The sequence below is a fragment of the Corvus moneduloides genome, chromosome 2, assembly GCF_009650955.1.
Source record: "Corvus moneduloides isolate bCorMon1 chromosome 2, bCorMon1.pri, whole genome shotgun sequence".
Lineage (NCBI taxonomy): Eukaryota > Metazoa > Chordata > Aves > Passeriformes > Corvidae > Corvus > Corvus moneduloides.
This window is the reverse complement of record NC_045477.1, coordinates 41,659,973-41,685,305: the sequence shown is the minus strand read 5'-3', so window position 1 is coordinate 41,685,305 and position 25,333 is coordinate 41,659,973. Positions and strand designations below refer to the sequence as shown.

General features: G+C 36.6%; 1 protein-coding gene across 3 annotated transcripts in view; it reads right to left on the bottom strand.

Moving 5' to 3' along the window:
• CEP126 (centrosomal protein 126) overlaps window positions 1-24,550 on the bottom strand; it is a 45,637-nt gene extending 21,087 nt beyond the window's left edge. For 2 of the 3 annotated variants that reach the window (XM_032099236.1, XM_032099239.1), the window contains exons 1-5: window positions 24,434-24,550; window positions 23,389-23,514; window positions 14,818-14,963; window positions 13,296-13,416; window positions 9,630-9,828 (exon numbers count right to left, since the gene is read on the bottom strand). In XM_032099236.1, coding sequence (XP_031955127.1) covers window positions 9,630-9,828; window positions 13,296-13,416; window positions 14,818-14,963; window positions 23,389-23,514; window positions 24,434-24,528 — 687 coding nt within the window. In that variant the 5' untranslated portion in view covers window positions 24,529-24,550. The remainder of the gene's footprint in view (window positions 1-9,629; window positions 9,829-13,295; window positions 13,417-14,817; window positions 14,964-23,388; window positions 23,515-24,433) is intronic. The other variant, XM_032099238.1, reaches the window with a different exon arrangement.
• Between the last annotated feature and the right edge of the window lie 783 nt (window positions 24,551-25,333).

The window sequence follows — 25,333 nt, the reverse complement described above, 5'->3', positions numbered from 1 at the left end:
GATAAGGGATCTGCCCCAAACTGCAACTTTTCCATAATACTAGACTGAATATGTTTCTTTTCATACAAAGCTCCACAAGCGATGAGGAGTTAAGCCTTGCCATGGCAAACACAGAAAGGTCTCTTGGTTATCATAACCACAGTGATTAACAACTACCACCAGTGAAACTCCTTCTTCAAGTCTTTCAGAAAGAAGAAAATATTCCTGTTCTATGAGGACAGATCAAGTCCCAGGGCATACAGGGATTCTCATCCACTTCCCCAAACTTTTCATTAAATTTTAATGGGTGATGAATAACAGCAACTGGCACCATCTGAAACACCAGTGGAACAACTTTGTGTATGTACTATACAAATGTTTTCTTCTCTATTACTCTATCCAAGCACTGAGATGGTTGAAAATACATACTTTGTTAAGCGCAAGACTTCAAAATACACATGAATGTAAAGGAGAACAGCATGTCAACGATTTTCAGAATCTCATACACTTTTTCCTAGAAGTTCACTTTCACACGGCTCAGCAGCAAAGTAATTTTAAATCTTATGTTGGACTAAATTGGTGTGAAAAACTAAGAGAAGTTGAATTAGAAAAAAATCTTATGCAATGAAGATTTTTTTTCATTAGTGACTTCAAATGGAAAATGTTACAACTAGCAGAATCTGTTAACCTAGATTAAGTGATTATATATCCCCTAGAAATGACATAGAATTAACATTTTGAAAACTCACCAAACTCACCAAAAATTTGCTAAAATTCTTTAGCAAATAATAATACATTTTTGTAGTAAACATTTTTTATTCCAATAAAATTGTTCTATCTTAATATTGTACATTTTAAATATACGAAATTGCAGAAGAAAAAGCTTCATAAGTCCTGAAAGACTTTTTATGATTGAATTAAATCTTATCTAGCATTAAATGTTTAGAGGTTGGTGCAGTCTTCCATTACAGTTATGATCTGAGATAAAGAAACTAAATAGAAGATCAAAGGAGCAAGTGGAGAGAAAGATCCCTTTAGGGAGCATTTTCAAACTAAACCTATACAAACCGGTGCCTTTCTAATAGAAAAGAATAAATAACACTTTGTTAGTTATTTATTAACCTTTATTTTTGGCTAAATTATATTGTTAACCTCTGCTTGAACTTCCCCAAACAAGGAAAAGGCATATACTCAGAGTTTTCTGTATCAGGCCAAATTGAAGAACTAACTTTGACATTTTCAGAAGGAAAAAAAACAGTGAAAAGAAATTACAGGTGTCAGGCTTACTTCTTGTCTAATTTGGAAACTGCACCCGTATAGCAAAACGTGTTTCTGAAATGACAAAGTAAGGAGAAAAATTTTGTAAAGATTGATTTTAAAAAGCCTTCTCTTGATAGCAGGTTAGCTTAAACTGATAAATCTGGAGGGTGCAAGAAAATTTGCAACTTTTACAAATTAAGATAAAAAGAATTCTACCCAGTTGTACTTCAGAGTTTGAAAATAGACTTGATCCTACATTATATAAATAAATACTCTCCTGATAAAACAAAACCCTGTGGAAAACAAAATCTCAGTTGAGGTAATATCCAGAAATGTTAGGAACTAAAGAACAAAGAAGGAATTCTCATTTAAACACACACTCACTTTTACTTAGTTCATGCAAATTTAGTTCATTTACATTTATTTTGTTGCATCATACAATTTCATCCTTTCACACATTAAAGATACTTAACATTCTCATTAAAAAAAATTACATATTTCTCAGTTTAGCCTACTATGTAATGCAAATGAATGTCCCATTTCCTTGTAAAAATGTGTAATTAGAACTACTTCTGCAGAAATAAAAAAGCATTCAACAATTATCCTTTTTTTACTGGTCAATAAGTGCAGGGAAATAAACCTGGAAATCCCAATGACTTAATTTTACTTAATCTGTGAGAATATTAAAGGATGATAAGAAAACAAAATGTTCATAGAGTACTATATTGTTATTTACTGGATTTGCATTTTTCCTGTTATATAAGTACAATTTATTTTACTGCTGGTAACCAGCATTATCTTATGTTATAATGCATGAAATCTAACACCCCTCTGTTCACACATATCCACATCCCTAGGAAAGGAATACTTCTGAGGAGTTAAAGGGGTCCCTTGTATGTCTTAGGACTTAGAACAGCTGTGTCAAGCAATTTCATTTTAGTAAAGCACTAAAACAAAGAGAAAACATGAGCCTAAGAAATCTTTCATAAGGCTAGTGAAAGAACAACACTGCAACAAGTAAAATTTTAAGTGAACCTGACAAGTGACTTTTCTGCCAAAGGACTTTGTCAGAATGCTATTACACTAAAGAGCTGGTACATGTGTATTTGACATTTTCTGCAAAAGAACTGCTGACTGTTCACAATTCCAAGAGGTGAATGGGAACACGCTTCTGAAGATAAAATGCAGAAAGAAATGCTACCTACTTGGAAAACTGAGGCCCCTCACACCTCTCACACTACTTGCTATTTTTGATAATTTCAACTGGTTTCTTTACAGAAATTCTTTGCTTTTTATATGTGTAGATGTATCATATTACACTTCACATTGACTGTGGTGTAAAAGACACCACTAGACTTACAGATGAAAAACTAAGTTTCAAAGCCAGTGAGGTACCTAAACAACTCGTTTCAAATTTACCAATGGGAAATTCCATTACAAAATTAGTAATCCCATTTCTATATGAGTTTGAAAAACATCAGGTACATAGCACTATACAATACTGATTTCTCAGAAGATCTGGGCAGACTTGAGGAGCAAGTTACACTGAGAAAGGATTTTGCTGCTTACCTTACACAAGAGATCCATTCTATTGTGCCAAACCCACCAAAGAAGTTACGAAGGTATAGGATGACCAGAGAAAAGCTTACTATCAACACTGCTGTCTTTCCCAGTCAATGCCTAGGTGCCTGATCTCCTCCCAGGCTAAGGATACAGAAACTACCTATCTATGAATCTATGAGGTTTTGAAAGGACCTGATTTGTCTGTTTGGAAAATCATCACAGGATGCTAGAAATGCAGGTTCAGACTTCTAAGGATAAAAAGAATTCATTTCCAATTTCATAGGCTTGTGGACAATTTCAGTAAGCCATACTTTCAGAGGATTTTAAAAGAAAAATGATCTGAACACTGATTACCAATGTTTCATTCTGATTTCCAATCTTAATAAGCCCTGAGGTAAATGTACATAACTGTGTAGGAAACATATTTTCAGCTGAACTTGTCTCTCTGTTGCTTTAGCACCTCAGTACTCAGAGTGCTGTTTCTCAGGTGCCCTGTCCCAGGTGTCTAACTTTCACACACGAATCTGGTCATTCAGCTTCAGAAGTGCAACTTATAATGCTAGGTTTAAATACTGATAAAAATTGTTAAATGATTAAATGTTGAGGCACTATGCACCATAATGCATTAATCCCTTTTTTTTGTTTCTAAACCATTAATAAATTCAGTTTTGAGCAGACACCATCTACTCCACAAATTTGTCCGTAACAATAGCATGGGACTGCAGAATTAAAAGCCATGATAATGCAAATAGTCGTAGAGAAAACTGGGCATGGATATGAAATAGAATTCTAGAAGTTCTTTAGTGTTTAACTAATAACCATTTTAATGATTACAGTTAACAGATATGAGTGAACTGGAGCCATAGCATCAGTAAAAAAGAATAGATTAATACTATTTGACCGGTAACACAGTTCCGGAAATGAATCAGTGTGTGAATATAATTTTTAAATAATCTCTGGTTCAGCTGAGGAACTACCCTACCAGAGCTCTTTATTTTCTAAAAAAATAGTATACATCTTTGTAACCATCTTTGTAGTCCAATGAAAAGGATTACTTTTTCTTTAGCAATATACATTGTAAAGATGGAAGAGTATTTTAACATGATCCCACTCTTATGCACTGCACAGCAGCAGCCCAGGCAGAAGGGTGGATTTATATAAGGAAATCCTAAAGGTCAGATACAGAAATACTTGTAGAATCACAGAACATACCCAAGTTGAAAGGATCACTGAATACAAAGCCTGACTCCATACGCGGCAACCTGAAGGCTAAACAATGTATCTAAGAGCATTTTCTAATATTTATATTTATTACCTTTCTAGAAATAAAGTTATCTAATAAGGCAGCTTCATGTAATTGCCAACATTCACTGCATGCTTCATTGAATATAATCACTTACCTTGAAAAAAAATTTAGTGACTTATATGTAGCCTGTTTTACAAATTCAGCTTTTTTTCAGATCAGATGTTTCAAGACATACATTCTTCCTAAGAACTTTACAGCTTTGATTGTAAGAACTTGTACAAGCTTTCAGCATCTATCTTCCCCTAAATAGCCTACTGAATTTAAAGGTTATTATTTTTTCATCCTTGCCACTGTTTGAAATAGTGCAATTCTTTGTTTGTTACAAGAACCTTTCAGTCTTCTGAAAGAGGTCCCAGTTACTCTCTGCTTATTCTTGTCCTCTGAATTTTGGGTGCTTGGTTTGATGTTTTATTTTCTACTTTGTTTATGGTGAGCCATACTTCCTTATGGAGATATGCAAGTGTTGGGCATAAACTGCCCAGCAATGTTCAAGCTCCTAAACACCACCAAAGTGCTGCTTCAGGTTTATAATAATTAATATTAAAAATAATGAAATAATTGATTAGGCTTCTGGGTACCCAGGCCACCATTAGACTACTACGATAGAAGCAGAATACTGGAAGAAAAAAGTAGCTAAATTCTGTTTTGCTTTAGAATTCACAAAAGCCTTATCTTCTAAAAAAACCCCTAAAACACAGCTCTGCCATCTTCAAAGGGGCAAAAATCCTTCAGAGATTGATACTTTAATCTTCATGAGAAATCAATAGATTTTCCAACATCTCCTTGAGACACCAGTATATACTATCACTGATAATACCAAGTTAGCATAATGCAGCATCCTGGCAGATGCATATGCACAAACTTTATAACTTCCAGCCCCTTCCTGCAAGCAAACATCTTACTGTAACTGCAGTACACTAAAGATTTGATACTGCTATTTTTTACTCTGTTCTTTTCTTTCAGCTACATTTATGAACATCTTACACTGTTGCAGTAAACACAAATCACTCAAAAAACCAGTCAGGAAGTATGGTAAAAATACTTCAGTGCATAGCTATAGATAAAGATTTCATATATGTATATAATGGATACATGTATATGAATGTAAACCCAAAAATGGAGTCATGCTAATATGTATGGCAATGCTTATGAAAAAACGATATGCTTGTCAAGGAGGAACAGGTATATATCGGAGGACAGTCTCAATTTCCTTATTCCTTTAGTTTGTGAGCTATGCTGTATGTAAAACAATCATAACTTATCCACAATCAAAACCTTATTCATGTATTAGTCTAACTCTGAAACAACCTCTTTTGTACTGAAAAGCTGTTTCAGCTTCAATCCTACGTTATTACCTGTTCAAGAGGGGCTTTGAACTGAGGAAAGACACTGTCGAATGAACTCCAGACTGTCAGATATGAAGATTGTCATGAAGATTTTATACAGCACAAGCTTGGAATAAGTTATTTTATGAAAAACCGCCCCCAAAACCTCAAAACCTACTCTTCAGGAATACACAATCAAAACAAGTTGGAGGATTTGGATAAAATAATTTAGTCTGGAGATACATTTCAATTTGTCTTTATAGCACATGTGAATTTTGGATTACTGAAATAATGTGGAAGATAGCCGTTTGTCACAATATTGTTTGAAAGCCAAGGAAAACTGAATACCTCTGCTCTTGCCAAGAGGAAAATAAGTGAGGAAATCACTCAGGTCTGTCATATAATTTAAATGATCAACATAAAAACATTAACACTCACATTTACAAGTACAAACAATGGCCAAAATTTCTAGATTTAAGGTGACCATAGAAACCTATTTCAAGTTGTTGAATGGTCTCTACAAAATCAAGTCTGACTTCTGCTTCAATGCCATTTTATCCTAAGCCTCCCCATAAGAATCTGTTTTCTCACTAACTAGCCCTGAGCATTCTACAAGTTCTTGATGCTTGGGAGAGACTCTGTACACAGCACTCCTTTTTTCCATGCTGGTCTTGCCTCTGGCTCTGACGAATTAGACTGACACAATACCCCTGGCAGAAGAACTTGACACAACACCCCTTGGTTAACTCATTCCAGTCATACTACAGTTTTCCCATCAGCTACCTGAAACATCTCCATTTCACAGACACTGTGAAACTCAAAGGCACAGTAACACAAACAGCTAACAGTCTTACAAGTGAACCCCTGCAAGGCAGGTGATGTCCATACCATTCAGTGGAACATCACTTAGAAAATATTCTTAATTGTTCCTCAGAGACTTATGTGATTTTACATGTATAACACACACAGTACAGTGAGATACAACCTTTCCTTGTATTGGAGGCAACATAAGAACACCCTGATGAGCTTATGGTTTGGGCTGCACATTTCTGAGGAATGATATCTGGTGTTGCATTCCTATTCAATAAATATTGAAGTGTTTTTTTCCAAGGGGAATGGTATCCACAGAAAGACTGGTACTGAGTACTTCAATGACTGCACCAATATACTCAGAAAGAAAGGACAGCCAAGGAAAAAATCTTCTTAAAATCATTCAGAAAGGGATTTAAATTCGGATTTCATAGATACCACTTGAGTAACCTAATTATGGCCATATAAAGGAGGGAAGAGGAAAATACAATCCCCATGTTATCATCTATACTATTTTGTTTGTGAATTCAGCTCTTACTTCCAAGTATTTTGTTTAAAAAATGAAACTATAGAGATAAAATGTTATACTATCAGTTTGATTCAGGCATAATGTATTTTTCTTGTAGAGCAGAGAAATATTGTACTGACCAAAATAATGTTGAATGGCCATGAAATTAAAGAGGTGACAAAAAGAAAAGGACAAAAGATACTTAAACAACACTATTCCTTGTCACATTTGAGCCATTTTAGTGGACATTTTCTAAATTATTCTGTTCAAGGCAGGTACCAGAAATGGAAAATTTCAACATAATCAGTTAATAGTTCATAAAAAGTTAAGTACCTTGGGACTAATGTCACTTGGTGAAAAGCTGCATGCAGCTTTACCTAAAGACCATGCTCTAGCAGCTCCACCTTCAAGATTTTATTTATGCATGCTATAAAACCAGGAAAGGACTGTGCGAAAAATCCTTTTTTGTGAATGAAATTAGCAATATTAAATTCTTCAAAACAGAACATACTCATGAACATAAAACAGTAACATGATGTAGTGGCTCAGATGCAATTATTGCACAAAATAAAATCTACTGCTCTCAATACTTTATGCAAAATAATTTTGGAAAATGGTAGAAGGGTCACTAAACCCTTGGCTTAGTGATGAATCTGTACAAATATTTAGAGATGTAAAGCAGGGAACACGGCAAATCTACTGGTAAAGGTTCACATAGAAACTTTATTGCCCTGTAGGAAAGTAAACAATTTTAGGAATCTTTATAATCCTGTTGGGCCTGTAAAAACAGAAACAAAGAGAGGTCAAAGGATCTCAATGGATGGCTAGGTTGCAAAGCATGTGCACAGTGAAACACTTTAATTTCAGAAAATTATTTTGGACAACAGGTAGTAGCAAGACTACTGAAGTGTATCGATTTCAGTAAGAGTATTCTAAATAATTATAAATCATAAATTTTATTAGTAAGAGTATTATAAATACTATTCACAAAACAGGGAATCACAATGCACATGAACACCAGCCACCAGCACAATCCAAGTGTTAAACTTCCAAAACTCAAGCTTTAGAACAAGGTCAAGAGCTTTCTTGACTATTTTTCTAATCAGAGTCCAACACATGCAATTTCAAGAAAGAAAGTCCAAATATCTGAAGTATAAATATTTACATTTTGAAACTATTTATCAGAGGAAAGAAGCTGAGCAACCCCTAGTGGTAGAAGAAAAATATCTTCTGGAAAAAAACAAAAATTTTTTTACAGGTATTTTCAAAAATACATTGATTTGTAAAACACAATTCCTGTACTACATACAGTGTCCAAAGTTAATATTTAAAAAAAACCATAAGCAAAAAATTATGCATGACTCATAGCAGTTTTTTCTTAGAATTCAGTTAGGAAGTGATAATTCTATTTGATAAAACACACCAATATAGAAGTCTGAAAATACATTAAGAATACTTTTATATATTTTTCTCAAAGAGAATGTATTTTGTTTTCTAATTCTAAGATATTCTAATGCAGCTACTGCCAAATTCAGCATCATCATTTAGGGATGGATTTGCAAACCCTATATCAGTGAAATGCAAATGTGATATTACTGAAAAAAAAAGGCTTAGACCTTTTTGTATTTTTGTAAAGCGGTTATCGAGAAGTCAGTTTATCAGCTCTTTTCTATAAATTGTCATTTTCTCTTCCTTCTTTTATGCTTAGAAATAAGAAAGAACACTAATCACTGCCAGTAAAAACTGTACTTGCTCTCCACTCAACTTTTTTGAACCTCACTCCAGCTGAGTGAGATTTTCTGTGTTAGCCATCAGCTGCTCAAGAGTTTCATTAATAACCATCAGACCAAAGTAGATACAAAGGCAGAGATGAATGCTCCTAGAAACATCAAGATCAAACCATATCTAAACTCTCCAAAGTCTTTCACAAGTTATCCATACGCTTGTATTAAAAGGAAAAGCCCCTGCTCTATGGCCACCAATGATTCCATGCCTCCAGCCATGACCAAAACAGAGGGATGGGCTTCATGGAGCCCAGGTCATTTCAGATACCGTGACTCTGGGTACCAGTAGATATTATAGAAATAAAAGAGCGAGCCCCAAATTATGCCCTCTTTTTTCCAGAAAACGTAATGTTGAAGACAGTATTTCCAAAATCAAAGACGACACTGAGATATAAAATCGCACTTAAAGGTGCACTAAGAAATCACTTTAGAGCTCAGTTCTTGATTTTCACTGTTTCTAAGATGATTTTTTAAACCGATTTTCAGTCTAAAAATTAGTTTAGGCAGAAAAGCTCATTGCTGGAACACCTGCAGCAATTCCATGCAAAAGATGACAAAAAAAAGATCTCAAGAGACTTGAATTCAACCTCTAACATATCACCACATAGTGGGAAAAAAACAACCAAACAAAAAAATCCCCCAACATTTGACATACTATCATTATATTGCTATGGCATTTTGTGCTGAGCTGTCACAGTCAGCACAGCAGAAACTTGGGTGTGCACTGAAAACCATCAATTTAAGTTCAGAGGTAGCACAAGACTCCTGTGATCAACTAATGGCTACCAGTGTCAGAGACAAGAAGTCTGACATAAAAATCTTACATTAACCGGAAAAAAGGACAACATAACAGGTATCTTGGATGAATTTGTGAAAAAGTCCTTATAAATATTTTTAAACATCTCAGACTTCTTACTGGAAAATATGTATAATTTTACCAAAAATAGTCTATGGATAAGGCATAGTACAGTATGCCCTCCTGTGTTGTCTAATTGATAAAGACTGCTTAACAGAACTTTAATTTTTATCACATTCAAGAACATTTCTGTCACACTTAAAAGCACCTTGTAATGAATCACATGAAAATATCATACCTCCAAGTTGTTGAGATGCTGTTTTTCAAGGAGCTGTCGCATTTCTTTCAGATTTTTCTGGAAGAGAAGTTGGTGACTATCCATGTCTGTTCTACTGCTCTCTTGTACTGTTTCATCATGGCCAAACACTGCTGAATTCTGCTTCTGATGGAAAGAATCACTTCTAGATGCTGATGTGGATGAAGCATCATCTGTGGTCCTTGATACAAACAAGCAAATTATTACTTTGTCTTATTTCTATGCATCAACTATGCACTTTTAAATAAGTTTCTTACAAAAAGTATACACCATCAATAAATGATGAAAAGCCCGACAAATGCTGTTAGTACTATCTGAAAGTGTCCAACACTTTCCATTTTAAAACTTCTCTTCTGTTATTTATAAATAGACTTTTCTGATTGGGTTGTTGGGTGACTGCCTCAGGCTACATTAATATGGAAAATGTCAGCCAACAGTTTGATAATTTACAGAAATGGAACATGGAGGGTTGCTTTTAAAAAAAAAAAAAAAAAGAAAAAAACTAACAAGAAAATGGGCTTTATTTTTCCATAAATTTGGCTTATGTAGACAGTAACTATATTGACGCTGTCAGGTGTTCCCTTACTTCAAAGAGCAAGAAGACTTTGTAGCAACCAGAGAGCCCAAATTACTGATGATGTGTAATGTCAGTATTATGGTAGGTTAAAGAATTGGTATTTGCCTCCTGAAAAAAAAAAAATCTTTAGAGTAGCTAGTGTACCTGGGCCCTGTGGCCAGCTCCTAGCTGAAGACAAATGTTTCATATATGTACAGAAATTCAATAACCTCTTTCCTTCATTTCTATCCATTTCTTCAGCTTACTGTCTTTCTTCTGAGCTTTCTCTTACTGCATCTAAAATTATCCCTTTTCTTTTTAGTGGATGTGTTTCAAGTGGGTACATGATCTAGAAAGACCTTTTTTTTTTTGTATTTATCACAACAGTTATAATTTTAGGGCAATGGAAAATGGAAACTTTCAAATCATCAAGACTATTGATATTTTTCAGGAGATTTTATACAAGACTCCAAAAAGGGTTGGCTTAATTGCAGTCGACCTAAGGAGAGTCTAGAACGGAATTTATTATTTCTGTTGAGATGGCTGACAGCAACAAAGGAGAACAATTTCACGTATTTATTTACTGAACTCAGAAAACTGCACGCTGTTTTCTTTTGAATGGCAGATATCCTCCCTATCCCAAAATTTTTTTGTTTTTGTGGACCAGACTGATTGACACCTGGCCCTCCCAAAATCTGGTTTCTTGGTTTTTGGACACACAGAGCTTTCTTTATATTTATTTGAGTGCTTATAACATTTATATTTATAAAAAATTCTACATGTTTAGGCCATTTATAATTATAAAAATTTCAACATTCCAACTTTTCCATAGACCATTTTTGATTTGTCATATTTAAGTTTATATCCCAAGACTGAACTTAATCAAACACAACTATTTTTATACACCAACAGGGAAATATATCTTGTAAAAAGAGCAGCATGCCATTTACACACCTAATGTACAAACATCTCAGTGTCTGTTGGCTAATGAGTTCTCCAAAATCTTTGCTTTAGCATTCAATAATTAAACCATACTAGAAGCAAAATAGCTCTACTGCAAGCACAGAATACACTTATTAGTTGTTTCAGGACTTTTGCCTTTCTCCAAGAGGAGTTAATATGTCTCCGTTGCTTAATTTATTTTTTTACACCTTTTAAAACACAGACATTATAAAATCTAGAATCTTTTAAAATTCACAGATATTCAGTTGGGTCTGAAGCTATATTTATCTTGCATACTTAATAAAATAATCATTTCTTACTTTAAAAGGGGACTGTCAATGAATTCTATACATTCTGTTTCTGAGGGAGGGTAAATTCTAAAGATGACACAAGATTTTTGGCTTGAGTGTTTACTGAATTGTAAGAAGCAATAGAAATACAGACAGGTATTGACTACTTCATATGAATTAGTTATTACCAGTCCCAAAATTTCCAGTTAAAGGGATTATAAGAAATGTTTGAAGCTTTACAGCTCAGGACTGGTGAGCTTTGAAGAACTTTCACTGTTGAGAACCTTCTCAAAATGCTCTTCTGTTTTATCTGTACTAGTTGTCTTGTGACCTGCCAATAGGTCATAGTGGACTCAACTTTTAAACCTTTCTGATGCTGGGGTCACTTATTTTCATTTTTTTTTCCTTGAGCAATTTCTAATTTCAAACTTACGGACATATAATAACTTTGAGATTCTTAGGTCTCTCTCAGATTTGGTTACTAGGGAAACACAAACTGTAAAAGAATTGAACATATAAATTTAATTTCCTTAGGAAATCAAGGTTAAGAAAGTGAAAACTGTGAAAAGAACACCCTATCATTACTAAAGGATAGTGAATTTTTAAAATTATACAAATAAAAATGGAGTGACAGCACAGTAAGAAATGGTAAGTGGTTTGAAAAGTCCTGAGATACCAATGTGATGCACAAGGAGCAGTTTGAAAAAAGATAAAAAATAAAGAAAGAAATTATAAAAGCAGGGGGAAGAAGCACTGAGATGCTGTCCTTAATCAAGCCTATGACTGAAATGAGACAAATGATCAGGAAACCTGAGACAGGGTTCAGAAACATCTACCTTTTTTGCCATAAATTAAACTTAGATTTAACAGCTGGATTTCTTGGTTTTTTCTTTGGTTTTGTTGCTGCAATCATCCTATGAATGTTGACTGACAAATAGCATGAGTGTTAAGCTCTAAGAGTTATAAAATATTTTCTCAACTGACCAATTTATCACCTGAAAATGTATTAATCAGCAGAGATATGTAAACAAGTTGAATATTAATGTCACAATGAAGAACACACTGAAGCCCAAAAGTAGGGCCAACCCTTTCAGACAGAATTTATGTCTGTTCTGAACATCTGCACAATTTATATCACACAGAAAATAAGTGAAATGCAGAAAGGAATAACAAAAGAACAACAAAAATAACCCCCAGAGCTGAAATGTTCAAGAAATGAGAGGCTAGGAAAGGGATAATCAGGAACTAGTAGGAAATACAGCAGATAAATAAACTATGTATGAAGAAACATTCTATAATAAGTCAAGGTACCTTAGAAACAGTGTTTGGGTAGAGTAAAAGGTATGTAAATAAAATTTTATGTGATATAAAATGAAATTACAGGTCAAACTGTTACCAGGATCCTCTTGATACAGGTAGAGAATGAGAAATATAAAGGAATTACAGCTGGAAAGAAGATCCTTGAGTGAACATATAAAATAAAGCATCCTTGAATGTCAAAAGGAAAAAAAATCTGGATAAGAAATCACCTAGACAGAATACTTTGTAATTCTGAGAACATGGCTTGATAACCATGGCAGTCTGAGTTGGGCTATAACTGACTGGAGACTGGGTTAGTCTTGACTATTCCCAGAATTCCACTGAAGGGAAAAGGTTTGTATCATCTCTTCTGCTGTCTTACCAAATGGACACAAACAACTCAAGGAAGTTGTATAATGTTTCATTGGAAAAGTCCACAGAAATGCTTTCTTTGCCACGAGAGAAATGCCCTACAACTTCTTAAAGGGAATTGTCTGCTGTTTATTGAATACAGTAAGAAATTTACTTCCTTTGACCATCAGAGTAAACAGGAATGGTTACCTGAAGTTGATTTTGTTTGTGCTTGGCAAGCACAGTCCTGGTGTTAAAACTGATCCTTTAATTTGTTCAAGAGCTTCTTCTAACTGGAAAGCTGTTTTTGTCTGGACTGGAGGGATCAGAGCTAAAAACACACAATGAGAAAAAACTTTTAAAAATTGGAATATTTTACCATAAATGGCTTGGTTAAGTTTCTGAAGTTTGGAAGCCTAAATCCAGATAGTCAAAATAAACAGAGTAGTTTAGCATTATTAGACATACAAGAGCATCTCGAGTTCCTCTGAAACAAAATCCCAGTCTATTTAAGTGTTTACAGTCACACATGTATTCAACAGTTATGCTATTTGCTTTTAAACTGCACTGCTGAAAAAATAGGAGGCTAAAAAATCTAACTTTGTTTTTACATTATGATTATTCCACTCATGCACTAAGCCAAAGTTATGGCTTGCAGATATTCTACAGAGGCCAAACTGTAACTTAATAATAGAACCAATGGGGAAAGAAGGAGTCCAGACAGGCACAATATATGGCCACTTTCAAGTGAGTAGAAGTAAAGTAGGGTAGAGAGTAGCAGAGGCAGACTTTCTATAAAGGAAAACCAAGAGAAAAAATCGTGATTCATTCTATTGCTACACAGTCTGGGCTGTCAGTAGAGCTATGAAGAAGCCCTAAACCAGTACTGTTCTATTTTGTTATTTTAATCTGACATTTGATCTTGAAGTCAGAGACATTACCTCACAGCTGGCACAATTAAAGTAAATCTGTTAAAGAATACCTAAGTAATAGACCATATCTTAAGCATTGGAACACTGGAAAGTTGACGGGAAATCAGACTTGGCCAATGCTGTTACAAATTCCTGCCAATCTGCACTGATTCCAAGAAAGCAGGAACTGAGCTGAAGTGATCATTGCTTCCCAGCAAGAGAACAGCTTAGAAAGTGGATTAATTCAGAAAAAAAATTATGTACCATATTAATATATGCTAGGACTGTATTTACTTAACTATAAATAAAATGCACATTTTTGAGTATTTCATATTCAAAGGTTCAAAGAGGGAATCATTACACTATCCTAGTAACTGTCAGTGGCCTTGTAACACTTCTCACCCAGCTGAGAAAGCACAGTACTGCAACCAATAAGCACACTGCAGTCAAAAAAGTGGGGAAAACCCAGGAAGCCACAATACCTCAAGGAGGTCACGTACTTATTGTGACTGCAATTTAGTGAAATATCTCACAATAGAATTTTTAGGAAAAAAAAAATCTGGTTTTCTTTTTACTTCCTCTACTCAATTGTCATATGTATGAGATCTCAGCTTCTTGTCAGTTGTTTTGCTTTTGTGAATTCAATTACTTTGAGTAAAGTTAATTGTTCTGTCTGCTTCAATTATATTCTACTAAATAGAAAAATATGGGGGGTTGGACTAACAGCCTCCAGAGGTCCCTTCCAACCTTAACTATTCTCTGATTCTGTGAATATAAAAACACTTGTATTGTGAATAATAGTTAATTTTTAATTAAGAAACCTGTTTGTTTGTGCTGAGAAAAGGACTGATGAGCACGTTGGAACTTTGCAGTTGCCTTCTGAAATTTAATTTTCCTCTGCTGCAGAACTTGTTCTCTAAATCTTTGTTCTTTTTCTTCTTCTTCCTTCTGTCTTTCTTCAAAGGCTCTGTGTTTAAGAAGCAAAAGTAGATCATTCCTATGTTTATGAATTAAATTTACCAAAATATTAGTAACTTACTTGCTTACCAACTTGCCATTTTAGTGCAAAAGCTTGCTTATCCATAAATTAAATGCTATTAACTTCAGCACAGCTGGACTTTTATAGTTTGTCTGAGTGTAAATGGGACAGTGGGTGGTGAAGAAGAGTCACAACATATTTTTATTTTTTTAGCCTCAACCAGGGATTTGATTCTTTTTTATATGTGAATTAACATGCAGAATCAAACAGTTCTTGTCACCAGTGTGACTTCTACAACAGCCTTTACAGTACGACATAAGTGTATCACAGTGAAGAGATCGGGAGGAAGGTTAACTGCAAATGCTCGGTGTGCTTTTCACAACCCGCTGGGGAAATAACAACAGTTTAAAAGTTGTTATTTAGAAATAACACAAAGGAACTACAGCTTTTATCTATAAATATGCAAGAGTTAGTATCAACTTGTACAAAACAAGTACTATCTAGTACAACTAGCAAAAAATAGGATAAAATAGTAATGTGAAACTATATTTAACAGAATCGGTTATTACTAATAAATATGTTAAATGTGCCCTCCCACTGGTTGGAAAGCGAAGAAGGCTCTAGTCAAAACCAACCATCATCACAAAGGTTTCCTTCAGTAGGCATAAGCTTCATGAAGCTATGTGGAATCTTTTCTCCTGTGGACAGAATCGTCAGCTTTTACTGACAAACGATCTCCTTGAGTGAAATATACCCAGTATATTTATTGGTACAGTGCCTATGTAGGCAAGTCATATTTAATGGTTGAAAAGAGGGCAGATTCAGACTAGATATAAGGAAGACATTTTTTACAGTGAGGGTGGTGAAACACTGGAGCAGGTCACCCAGAAAGGTTGTGGATGCCCCTCCCCTGGAAACATTCTGTTCTAAAAGCAGTAATACTGTAAAAGTAATGGTCTTCAAGTGAAACTTCCAAAGCCTGCCATGCAAAGATCACTACAGCTGGGAGCTTCCCATCTGTGTATTAGAAATGTGACTTAACAGGTCACTAGTACACTAAGTAAGGTCCCCCTCTAGCCAGCATTAGTGGAAAGAAATGTTTAGCCATATGTTCCTTGTTCCTCTCATCACAATAAGATACCTTCCCATAACTCTAATCACTAGCAGAACTTCGTAGTTCTTGCTTAATGGAGCAAAGCTGCTACTTTACAAAGCTACGCCTTAACTCAAGCTATTTTAATTATTCCTCCCTTTGCTTTTCAGGGAAAAAGTTCAAACTGAAATATTCAACTTGACCCTCTCTAGTATCCCTTCAAAGTGATGACTGATCTCCTGTGAAAACAAACACAAAAATAATTTGAAATAGGTACTTTTTATTTTAAAGGCTGTAATTGCACAATAGTAAAAAGTAGGAAAACTGCCAACTAATTCCCAAGTACATACTTATACAGGAATATCCACTTTAATCCACTTGGAAGCCAAAGTATAGCAGAGAGAGAGAGACAAAGAACTTCAACTATTTTGAAAACTCATATATACATGGCTATCAAAACATGTTAGAACTAAAAAGTAGAATTAGAGTTCATTGTCCACTTTCAGTATTCCTGAATTTCCCTCACCTTAAAATCTAATACAGAAATCTGCAATTTTATCTTGACTAAATGAAAATCACAAGAGAGGAAACAGACTTGCTTATCCTAGTAAGTACTTTAAATATTCTTCTGGATGCCCTTTAATATTTCTAGAAGCTGATAAAAAAGGCCTTTAGCTGAGCTGTAGTTGTTAAATTCAGACATGTGGGAAATTCTACAACTTTACACCTGGAGTAATTCCAGCGTATAACTCCAAAAAAGAAAAAAGTCAATTCTGACAGAGTTGGATTATTTTTTTTTTTAATGATTTTGAATATGACTTAGCTGCACTCTTCCACTTTCCTAATAATGAGCATTAAAAAAAGGACTGTTCCATATAGCTGGGAATGAGCAAGTCCAAATGCTGATGCAAGAGGTCTTTTTTCACCACAGCTCATCATGATCACTATTTGTTTTGGATAAAGACAAGAAGGAGAAAAAAATATTTTATTTTAATGTAAGGAAATGCATTACAGTTATTTGGTGAAGCCTTATTAACTTCTTGGCCTCGCAGAATGTAAATTGTAGCACCCAGGTGCATTATATAAAATAAATAATTTTAAAAATTCACATTTATATCTTAGAGAAAAACAGTTAAAGCAAATGTTTTTTCATGCAGTCTCCTTAAGCCACCAGCTTAGGTTCATATCACAGATGTAACATTGGCAAAAGAGTATGGCTTTAAGATGGATAGTTAGCAGAAGAATTTCCTGACTGGTGTTTTTTTAACCCAATTTTTCTGTCTACTATAAACAACTCGGTGGTGCAGCAATATTTGAAACGGCTGCCAAAATGTTTATGGAGAATTTGGAATACGAAACTTAAAATACTTAGCTGTCTCACATATACAGATATTATGTGGAAGACATTTTTATGTTAAAAACAGTATGACTAGATGGTGGAACTATTTCCTGGTTAATTTTATGAAATTGTCTTCACAGTGAAGTAATGGATGCTACATTCCCAGGTGGACTAAATGCTTACTACTGCCTTGGATGAAAATGATAATTAAAAAAGGAATATATACAGTGTGTATGGAATGCTATAAAATGAACCTTTTGATACTGAGTTGATATTATTCTTCCATTGCCATATCATGTTGCAAACCAGTGCACAGTAACTTTAAAATTGAGGTAGGGAGGTATTTGTATAGTCAATGACTACAGTAGGATCAAGAAAAGGCTAGAATGCAGTGTCACACTCAAATTCCCTTCCATGGGCAAACAGGAAGCAATCTTACGTCCTTAAAAAGATCTGTGACATTGCCCAAAAATCAACTTTTTTATCTGAGACACTTACCAAGACCAGGGACACATATTAAATCTATTCTTTCATCTTCTTTGATTATTGTATGCTGAATACAAGAAGACAGCCTGAAATTGCTGCGAGAGCTTCAGAAGGGCCAACCCTTACAATACTGTAGGGGCTCACTGAGGGCTGTCCTGCAATACGCCCCAAAGGTTCACAAGAGGGCTGCCTGCACTGTGTACCAGTTGTCACATTCCAAGTCTTGTTCATAGGCAAAACCCAAGCACACCTTGTATAGTCAAGCTTTTTTTCTGTTATTATAATTCAAATCTTAAGAGTACAATTACTATTAATCCAGAATTGTTACTGAAAAATAATAATACTGTTAGAATATTTCTATATAGAAAAGGGCTCAATAGTGGTGATAAAACACTTTGAACTGTTATTCACACATTGAGTTTCTATCCCTTTACCTGATGCTCATTCCTGCATTGCTCTTTTGCATCCCAAGGCTTGTAGTTTCATTCTGGTTGTGCTGGGGTATTAGGGTGAACTGGCAGCATCTGGAGTCCCTTCAGCAGGATATTCATGTTAATGCTTTCTTCTCCCTCACTTTAAGATCCACTTGGAGTAATTTTTGTATTTGCTAATACATTTTTACACCTCTGTTCTATCATTGTCAATCTGTAGCTCCACAGTACCTCCAAATATTCCATACATGGTGCCTTCTATGTATATTACATATTATTCTTTTGTTCTTTGTTACCTCTAAAGCCAGGTTTGTCAGATCTAGTTCTGCATTTCTTTAGCTGACTATTGGTGAGTATAGCCATGGGGTCTCCAGTGCCAAGCCTGTGTGCCATCTCTTACCATCCCCTGCCTGTACTCCTCCATGCCACATCCTGCACCTCCAGTTTTCAAGGCCTCTCCTAAATTTCTCTACACTACTTCATTATTTTAGAGTCACAAATATCTCATTCTCTGCAGAAAATAGCTGCTTCTTACTGCTATCTATATAAAACCATGGTCATACAATAAAAAGATAAACAAAGGCAAAATAAATTAGCCACAGACACCTGGTCTACTAGAGAAATTGCTGTTACAGCTGAACCAAGCAAAACAAAGCTGCTGTCAGGTCAAGAAAAGTTCAAAGAGAGCAAGCTTGGCAAGCATCTGTTCCAAGGCCTTGCAAACTCAGCACAATCCTGTGGCCCATTATCAGAAATGGCAATACTGCATTTCAGGTCCACATGGTTACAGTGATCACCTACTTTACACAGTTCCACTTTGATGTAGAAAGAAATGCAAAATTCTTAACACTTTGCCCTCTCTGTTTACCAAGTGCTGACACTATTCTCATATTTCTGGCCGTAAGCTGCTTTTCATTCTCTATCAACAAAACTGATGAATAATTATTCTTTTATTAAATAATCAATGTTAATCGGCCAGTAGGTGGAGCACAAAGCTTGTGCATATGTTGAAAATAAAGTATTACTGAAAGAACAATAGATTGGGAATAGATTGGAAACCGATATAGATTTCCTTCCCCAGTTTCAAGAGATGGGTTAGCTATTTCAAGGTAATTCAAAATACTGAACCAAGATAACTGACTGTAAGGTTTATTTTAAAATGCACATAGACAATTGCATTTCCAGAATGAACCAGCTACCTGCAGACACTCACATCACAGTAAAATGGGATGCACATTTTGCACTGAGCAGTAACAGCACGGTCTATAGTCCCCAGAAAAACTGACAGCTGGTATTTAAAAATCAGTGTGTTATAGAAACATAAAATATGATATCCTATTCATTTGCATCAAGTATGTGCTTAGTCAGTAGTTCTTATTTCCAGAATACTGTTATTTAAACAAAATATCTGCCAGCTACTGCCCCAGAGAATATTTGATTCTTAATCTGATCTTGAAATTGCAACTTCAGGTATCAGTGAGACAATAAAGAAATTACTTTATTGATAGTCAGGCAACTTGTATAAACTGTAGGCTAGGGTTTTTTGCTGTGTAGAAGTACTGTTGTTAACACAAAACTAAGGTCAGTACAAGGGATGCAAAGAAACAGATGACATCAGGGGCTTGAAAAAAATCTGTGATTTAAGTTATTGAGACTTTTCTTTCCAAAGCTATCCTTGCTCTTTTCTGAGTAAGTGATGTTTTTGTCTTTTACTACTAAACCAATTAACTGAGCACAGCTTGTAGAAGTTGAGTATTTTTAATGGTGAAGGTGCTGCATTTTAGAAGTATTGACAACAAGACTAGACTGTCAGGGAAAATTTAATAACAAGTACACATAGAAAAGGTTGAAAACAGAAGACCTCAATCTGCAAGAACCTCGCATATGCATATGCAGTTCCCATGAGCTTAAAAAGTGCTTTGGTATAACCTTGTTTAAAGAAGGTCTGCTGGTGGTTCCTGAAAAAAGCCACAAAGAAAAACCCACAGAAAAATTTTCCTCCGCAAAGCAATATGAAGAGAATAAACCTAAATGACACAAGATTAAGAAGACAGCAGAAACTCTCCTGTATCTTCACTCATGCTTCTTCCTAAAGGGAATTCACTGCTTTTAGTTTTTTAGGAGAAAATTTATAAACTTAAGGTTGACACTAAATTTAGTAATGCTTGATCACCTTGATAAAATTCTACAAAGAAATGACAGCCCTGTAGATGAGGGGAGAGCAGTAGATATTGTCTCTTTGGACTTTATTAAGGCTGCTGATACTGTCTGCCCTATGATCCTCATAAATGAGATGCTTTTGTACAGGCTGAACTAGCAGACACAGAGGTGGAATGTAAACAATCTGAATGGTCAGGCCCAGAAGGTGGCAATTAGTGACACAAAGTCTTAATGGAGGCCAGTACATATTGCTGAACCCTAGAACTCAGTACTGGGCCCAGTCCTCTTTAACATCTTCATTAAACATAGAAACATAGAATCATTTGGGTTAGCAAAGACCCCTAGGATCATCACGTCCAACAACAAACCCAGCACTGCCAAGTCTACCACTAAACCACATCTTGAAGTACCACATGCAACCGCTCCAATAGGCAGCCTTTTCCCATGCTCGACAACCCTCTTCATGAAGAAAATTTTCCTAGTATCCAATCTAAACCTCCCCTGGTGCAGTTTGAGGCCATTTCCTCTCATCCTATAGCACTTGTTCCTTGGTAGAAGGGACCAACCTTGCTGCAAAGAAGGTCAGTGGCATCCTGAACTGCACCAGGCAAAGCTTAGCCAGCAGGTAGAGGAAAGTGATCCCTCCCCTCTGCTCAGCATCAGGAAGGCCACAGCTGAAGGACTGCGTCCAACTCCGGGCTGCTCAGTACAAGAGAGACATGGACAGAATGGAGAGAGTCCAATGAAGGGCCACCAAACTGAAACACAGAAGCTTCCTTTGGAATATCAGGAAACACTTTTTTATTGGTAAGGATGACCGAGCACTAACACAGATTGCCTTGAGAGGTTGTGGAGTGTCCATTCTTGGAGAAGCTCAAAAGCTAGTCCTGGGCAACCAGCTCTAAGTGGCCCTTCCTGAGTAGAGGTGTTTGACCAGATGACTTTAAAGGTCCCTTCAACCTCAACCATTCTGTGTGAAAGTTAGAGGTAGAAAATGGACAGTCACACTTCACAGTGCACTCATTCCTACTCTCCATATAAAAATTACAAAAGATACAATTTCTTTTTTGAAATCATACACCAGCAGTGCCAAGAATAACTCCTAACACATGCCTGTAATCCCTGGCAGGGATAACTTTGGGTGCTGCCAGGTGAGAATGTGGAGCTTAAGAAAGTCATACTACCTTTGAGAAACCCTCATCATATCTAACACCTTTCCATGCGTACGAAAGCTAATGGAACTTGGCTCATATACAGATTTGAGACACGATCTGATGGTTGATCAATCAATTCCTACCTGCATAACTGTCAGGAAAAAAATATTCAGATTCAAGGAACTTTATTTTCAAATTACTTTCCTGCACACATGCAGTGACCCTTAATTTTTAATTATATGTCACAGCTTAAAACATTGTATGCACTCACTACCTTTCTAACACGAGACAACTTACTCCTTTTCAGTTACCACAGATTTCCATTTTAACTGCTTCTTGTGCTAATAATTATGCCACTCTCAATTATCAACAATTGAAACAACTTCATTTTATGAACACCATACCTAAATTTTTAAGTGGCTCACCTGAGTAACTTGGATTTATACTGTGTTTCTTAAGGCTGCAATGAAATACATACGGAAATGTATTTATGCATCCATGAGTACTACTTTAACTACACCAGTCTGTCAAAAATATGCAGGCTGTCTGGTATTTGCTTTTACATTAGAGTATAATATTTCAAGACCAGTAATACAATAAACAGTGTTCATCTGAGATGCGTAGCATTACAGTGGTTCTGTTCCAGAAAATGAAATTAGGTATTTAATTTTTCAACTGAGACTCAGTTTATTATCTGCAAAGGTTGTGGGTTGCACTCTGTCTTTAATCACTCACAGGTGATTATACCTCCTCTTCCATTTTTCTTTATATTTCAAAACATAAGTTGACAGCACATGCTGTCAGGCTAAAATGGCAATATAAACAATATATACCACCTCTCTTATGAGTTACAAATGTATGTTAATAAATAAACATTGTACAACAGAAATAATCTAAAAGGGAAACTGTGGGGCATGAGCATTAATGAGGCAACAAGAGGCAGAGGAAGCTGTTCTGAGGCTGGGGGCTTGCAAGGAGGAACCCATCTGCCTCTACAGTACACACAGCTGAGCCCCCTGTATGTGTGAGCACCATCTCAGTGCAAGGGAAAAGACCTCTATGCCCATTAAACTACTTACAGCACTTCACTGAGACATTTCAGTGCATAATTTACTTAATCCATTTGTCACAGAATACTTCATGGCTTTATATTCTCATGTGTGCAGAAAGACAGACTATGCAAAGCTCTGTTTAAAATGTCAGTACAAAATAACTTTATTATAAATATAATCCTGTACAAGAAAGATGTTGCTTTGTGTTTATTGGGAAGTGGGAGCACAAAGCCTCGGCACGAAGGGGAGGCTGTGCAGCTGTTATGCCAAGCAGACAGAAAAGCACACACTTCAGAAGGCAACTGCCTGCCTGCTGGCCCACGCTGTGCAGATGAGTGCATTTTTCATACATCCATTGAAGCTAATAAAACCCAGAACACTAGAAATGCAGATCAGAGCCTTAACATGAAAGTGCTACTTACCTTTTAGTTGACATGTGACTACAGTGAGTTTCCAAAAACTAGCGAGTAAATCAGAATATTGCTCTTATTATATTTTATTTGTCCTATAGCAAGAAACTAAAACAGTGAAACTGTTTAGCTTTGATTCCTCTAGGCCAAAGCAGTGAGCTATTTATCAAAGTGAACATGAAAATACTAGAGATATATTGAGCTGTTTCAAGGTTTTGACTCTTTTTGCTTCGGTTTTCTTTTCTTTTTTTTTACAATCCTCCACTTAAAGGAACCCTAGTTACTTGCCTTCTTCTTCTGTTTGTCTCCACCAAATATTTCATCGCCTTGCTCCGACGTAATTTTTGATCCTCTTTCAATGCCCGACGTTCTTCTTCCAAATCCTGTTCAAAATGAAACATTAAATCTCTACCCCTAAGATTGTGTTAAGGACAACAGAAACTGGATCGAACTGCTCATTAAAAGATATAATAGCCTGTTATATTGATTGATCTTATATAGAGTAGGTTCCATAATTGTATGTTACAGTCATAACAAACTTTATGATCATCCAGAAAAAAAATGTAAATGCATTTTACTTTTTAAAGGGATTTTAGAAGATCAATATTGATTGATCTTATATAGAGTAGGTTCCATAATTGTATGTTACAGTCATAACAAACTTTATGATCATCCAGAAAAAAAATGTAAATGCATTTTACTTTTTAAAGGGATTTTAGAAGAGGCTTTGCACTCATCTTCCATGATACCGCCAGCTGAAAAATCCCATCTTTATTAATGTCCATTTGAAGAGACATTTTGTGTAGTTATCTAAACCTCTGACATAAGGATGCAGGTATGACAGGGAAAATGTTAAATGGAAACCCCCCCCTCCACCCCACCCCAAAGGATTAGTTATTCACACTGAAATTGATTAACATCACTAAATAAAAGCTCTCCATACAGCCGGATCAGTCCTGATTCACGCCAGTAATTATTTAAGTAGCAGCGTGCAGGCAGATCTTGTTTGTGTCAGTAGCTCTTACTACTAAAATCCAAAAAAAAAAGAACCCCCAAGTTAAGATGGAAAACACTATTCCTAATGGCATAATCTCCTAGAAGAAGGAAAACAAGAAAACTCCGAAGTTGCTTGAGAAGACAACTTTCCCACGGCACTTTAAAACCCACAATGTTCAAGTTTTAATCTGAAGACACCCCTGAGGCGGTCCCTGACTGCGGGGCAGGGCGGGGGCTGGGACACGGCTGCCCCGGCCCGCCGCCGCCCCACACGGGTCCCCCGCAGCCCCGAGAAACGCCGGGCCCCGGCGGTAAGAGACCGCCTCAGGAAGGATACACAGGGACGCTCCGCCGCCCTCCCGCGCGGTGCTGCGGGGCCCCGGGGAGCTGCTGGCCCCGCGCCGCCCCGCCGGCCTTCCCGCCGGGCTCCATCCAGCGCCCGGTTCAGCGCCAGGCCCGCACCGCCGCCAGCGCCGGGTCCCGCCGCGATGCCCGGCGCGTCCTGCACGGCCTCGTAGCAACCGGCGACGCCGCTTCCGTCGCAACGGGGCGGGGCCGCGGCGCTGGGGCAGCGGCGCTGGCGGGAGAGGGTTTGGCTGGCTCAGCATTCGATGGCTCCGAGGCGGGCGCAGGGGACAGGGCGGGCCGGGACCCGCCCCAGCAGGCAGGTCCTTGCCGGTGCCGTGCCAGGGTGGGAGCCGCTCGTGGGAATCGCTGCGCGCTCTCCGCACCGTCCCGTCTCGTCAGGGGCAGCGGTGCCGGACACAGTGCCAGGGACGGTGCTTGGCTCTCACTGGGCTTTCCATCCTCTGCAGCGCTGTAAACCGCGGGATGACCTTTAAAAGCCGCTGACACACCCGGTATCGGAGCGAACGCGTTCTCGTGGGCAAACACCGCCCCGACCCTGCGTGCGGGTTTGCAGAGCTCTGCGGGTGCCTCTTAGGCCTGTTGAAGACTTGAAGTTAACACCATAAACTTTTTTTTTTAACCGCAGGGTGCAGAAATCACAACAACAACAAACAACAAAAAAATTAAATTGTATAAAATATTATAGAAAAATATTTTAAAAGTCCATAAATATAGTTACACAAAGTAATAAAAAATACCAAAAAACAAAACAACCAAAAAACTCCCACTTTGTTCATAAAACTGCGAAACTGTTTTTTTTTTTTTTTCCCTTTTTTAGGCAAAGCAGAGTGTGTTGTCTTGGGATATTGCCCTGCCTTGCATGAGCTGT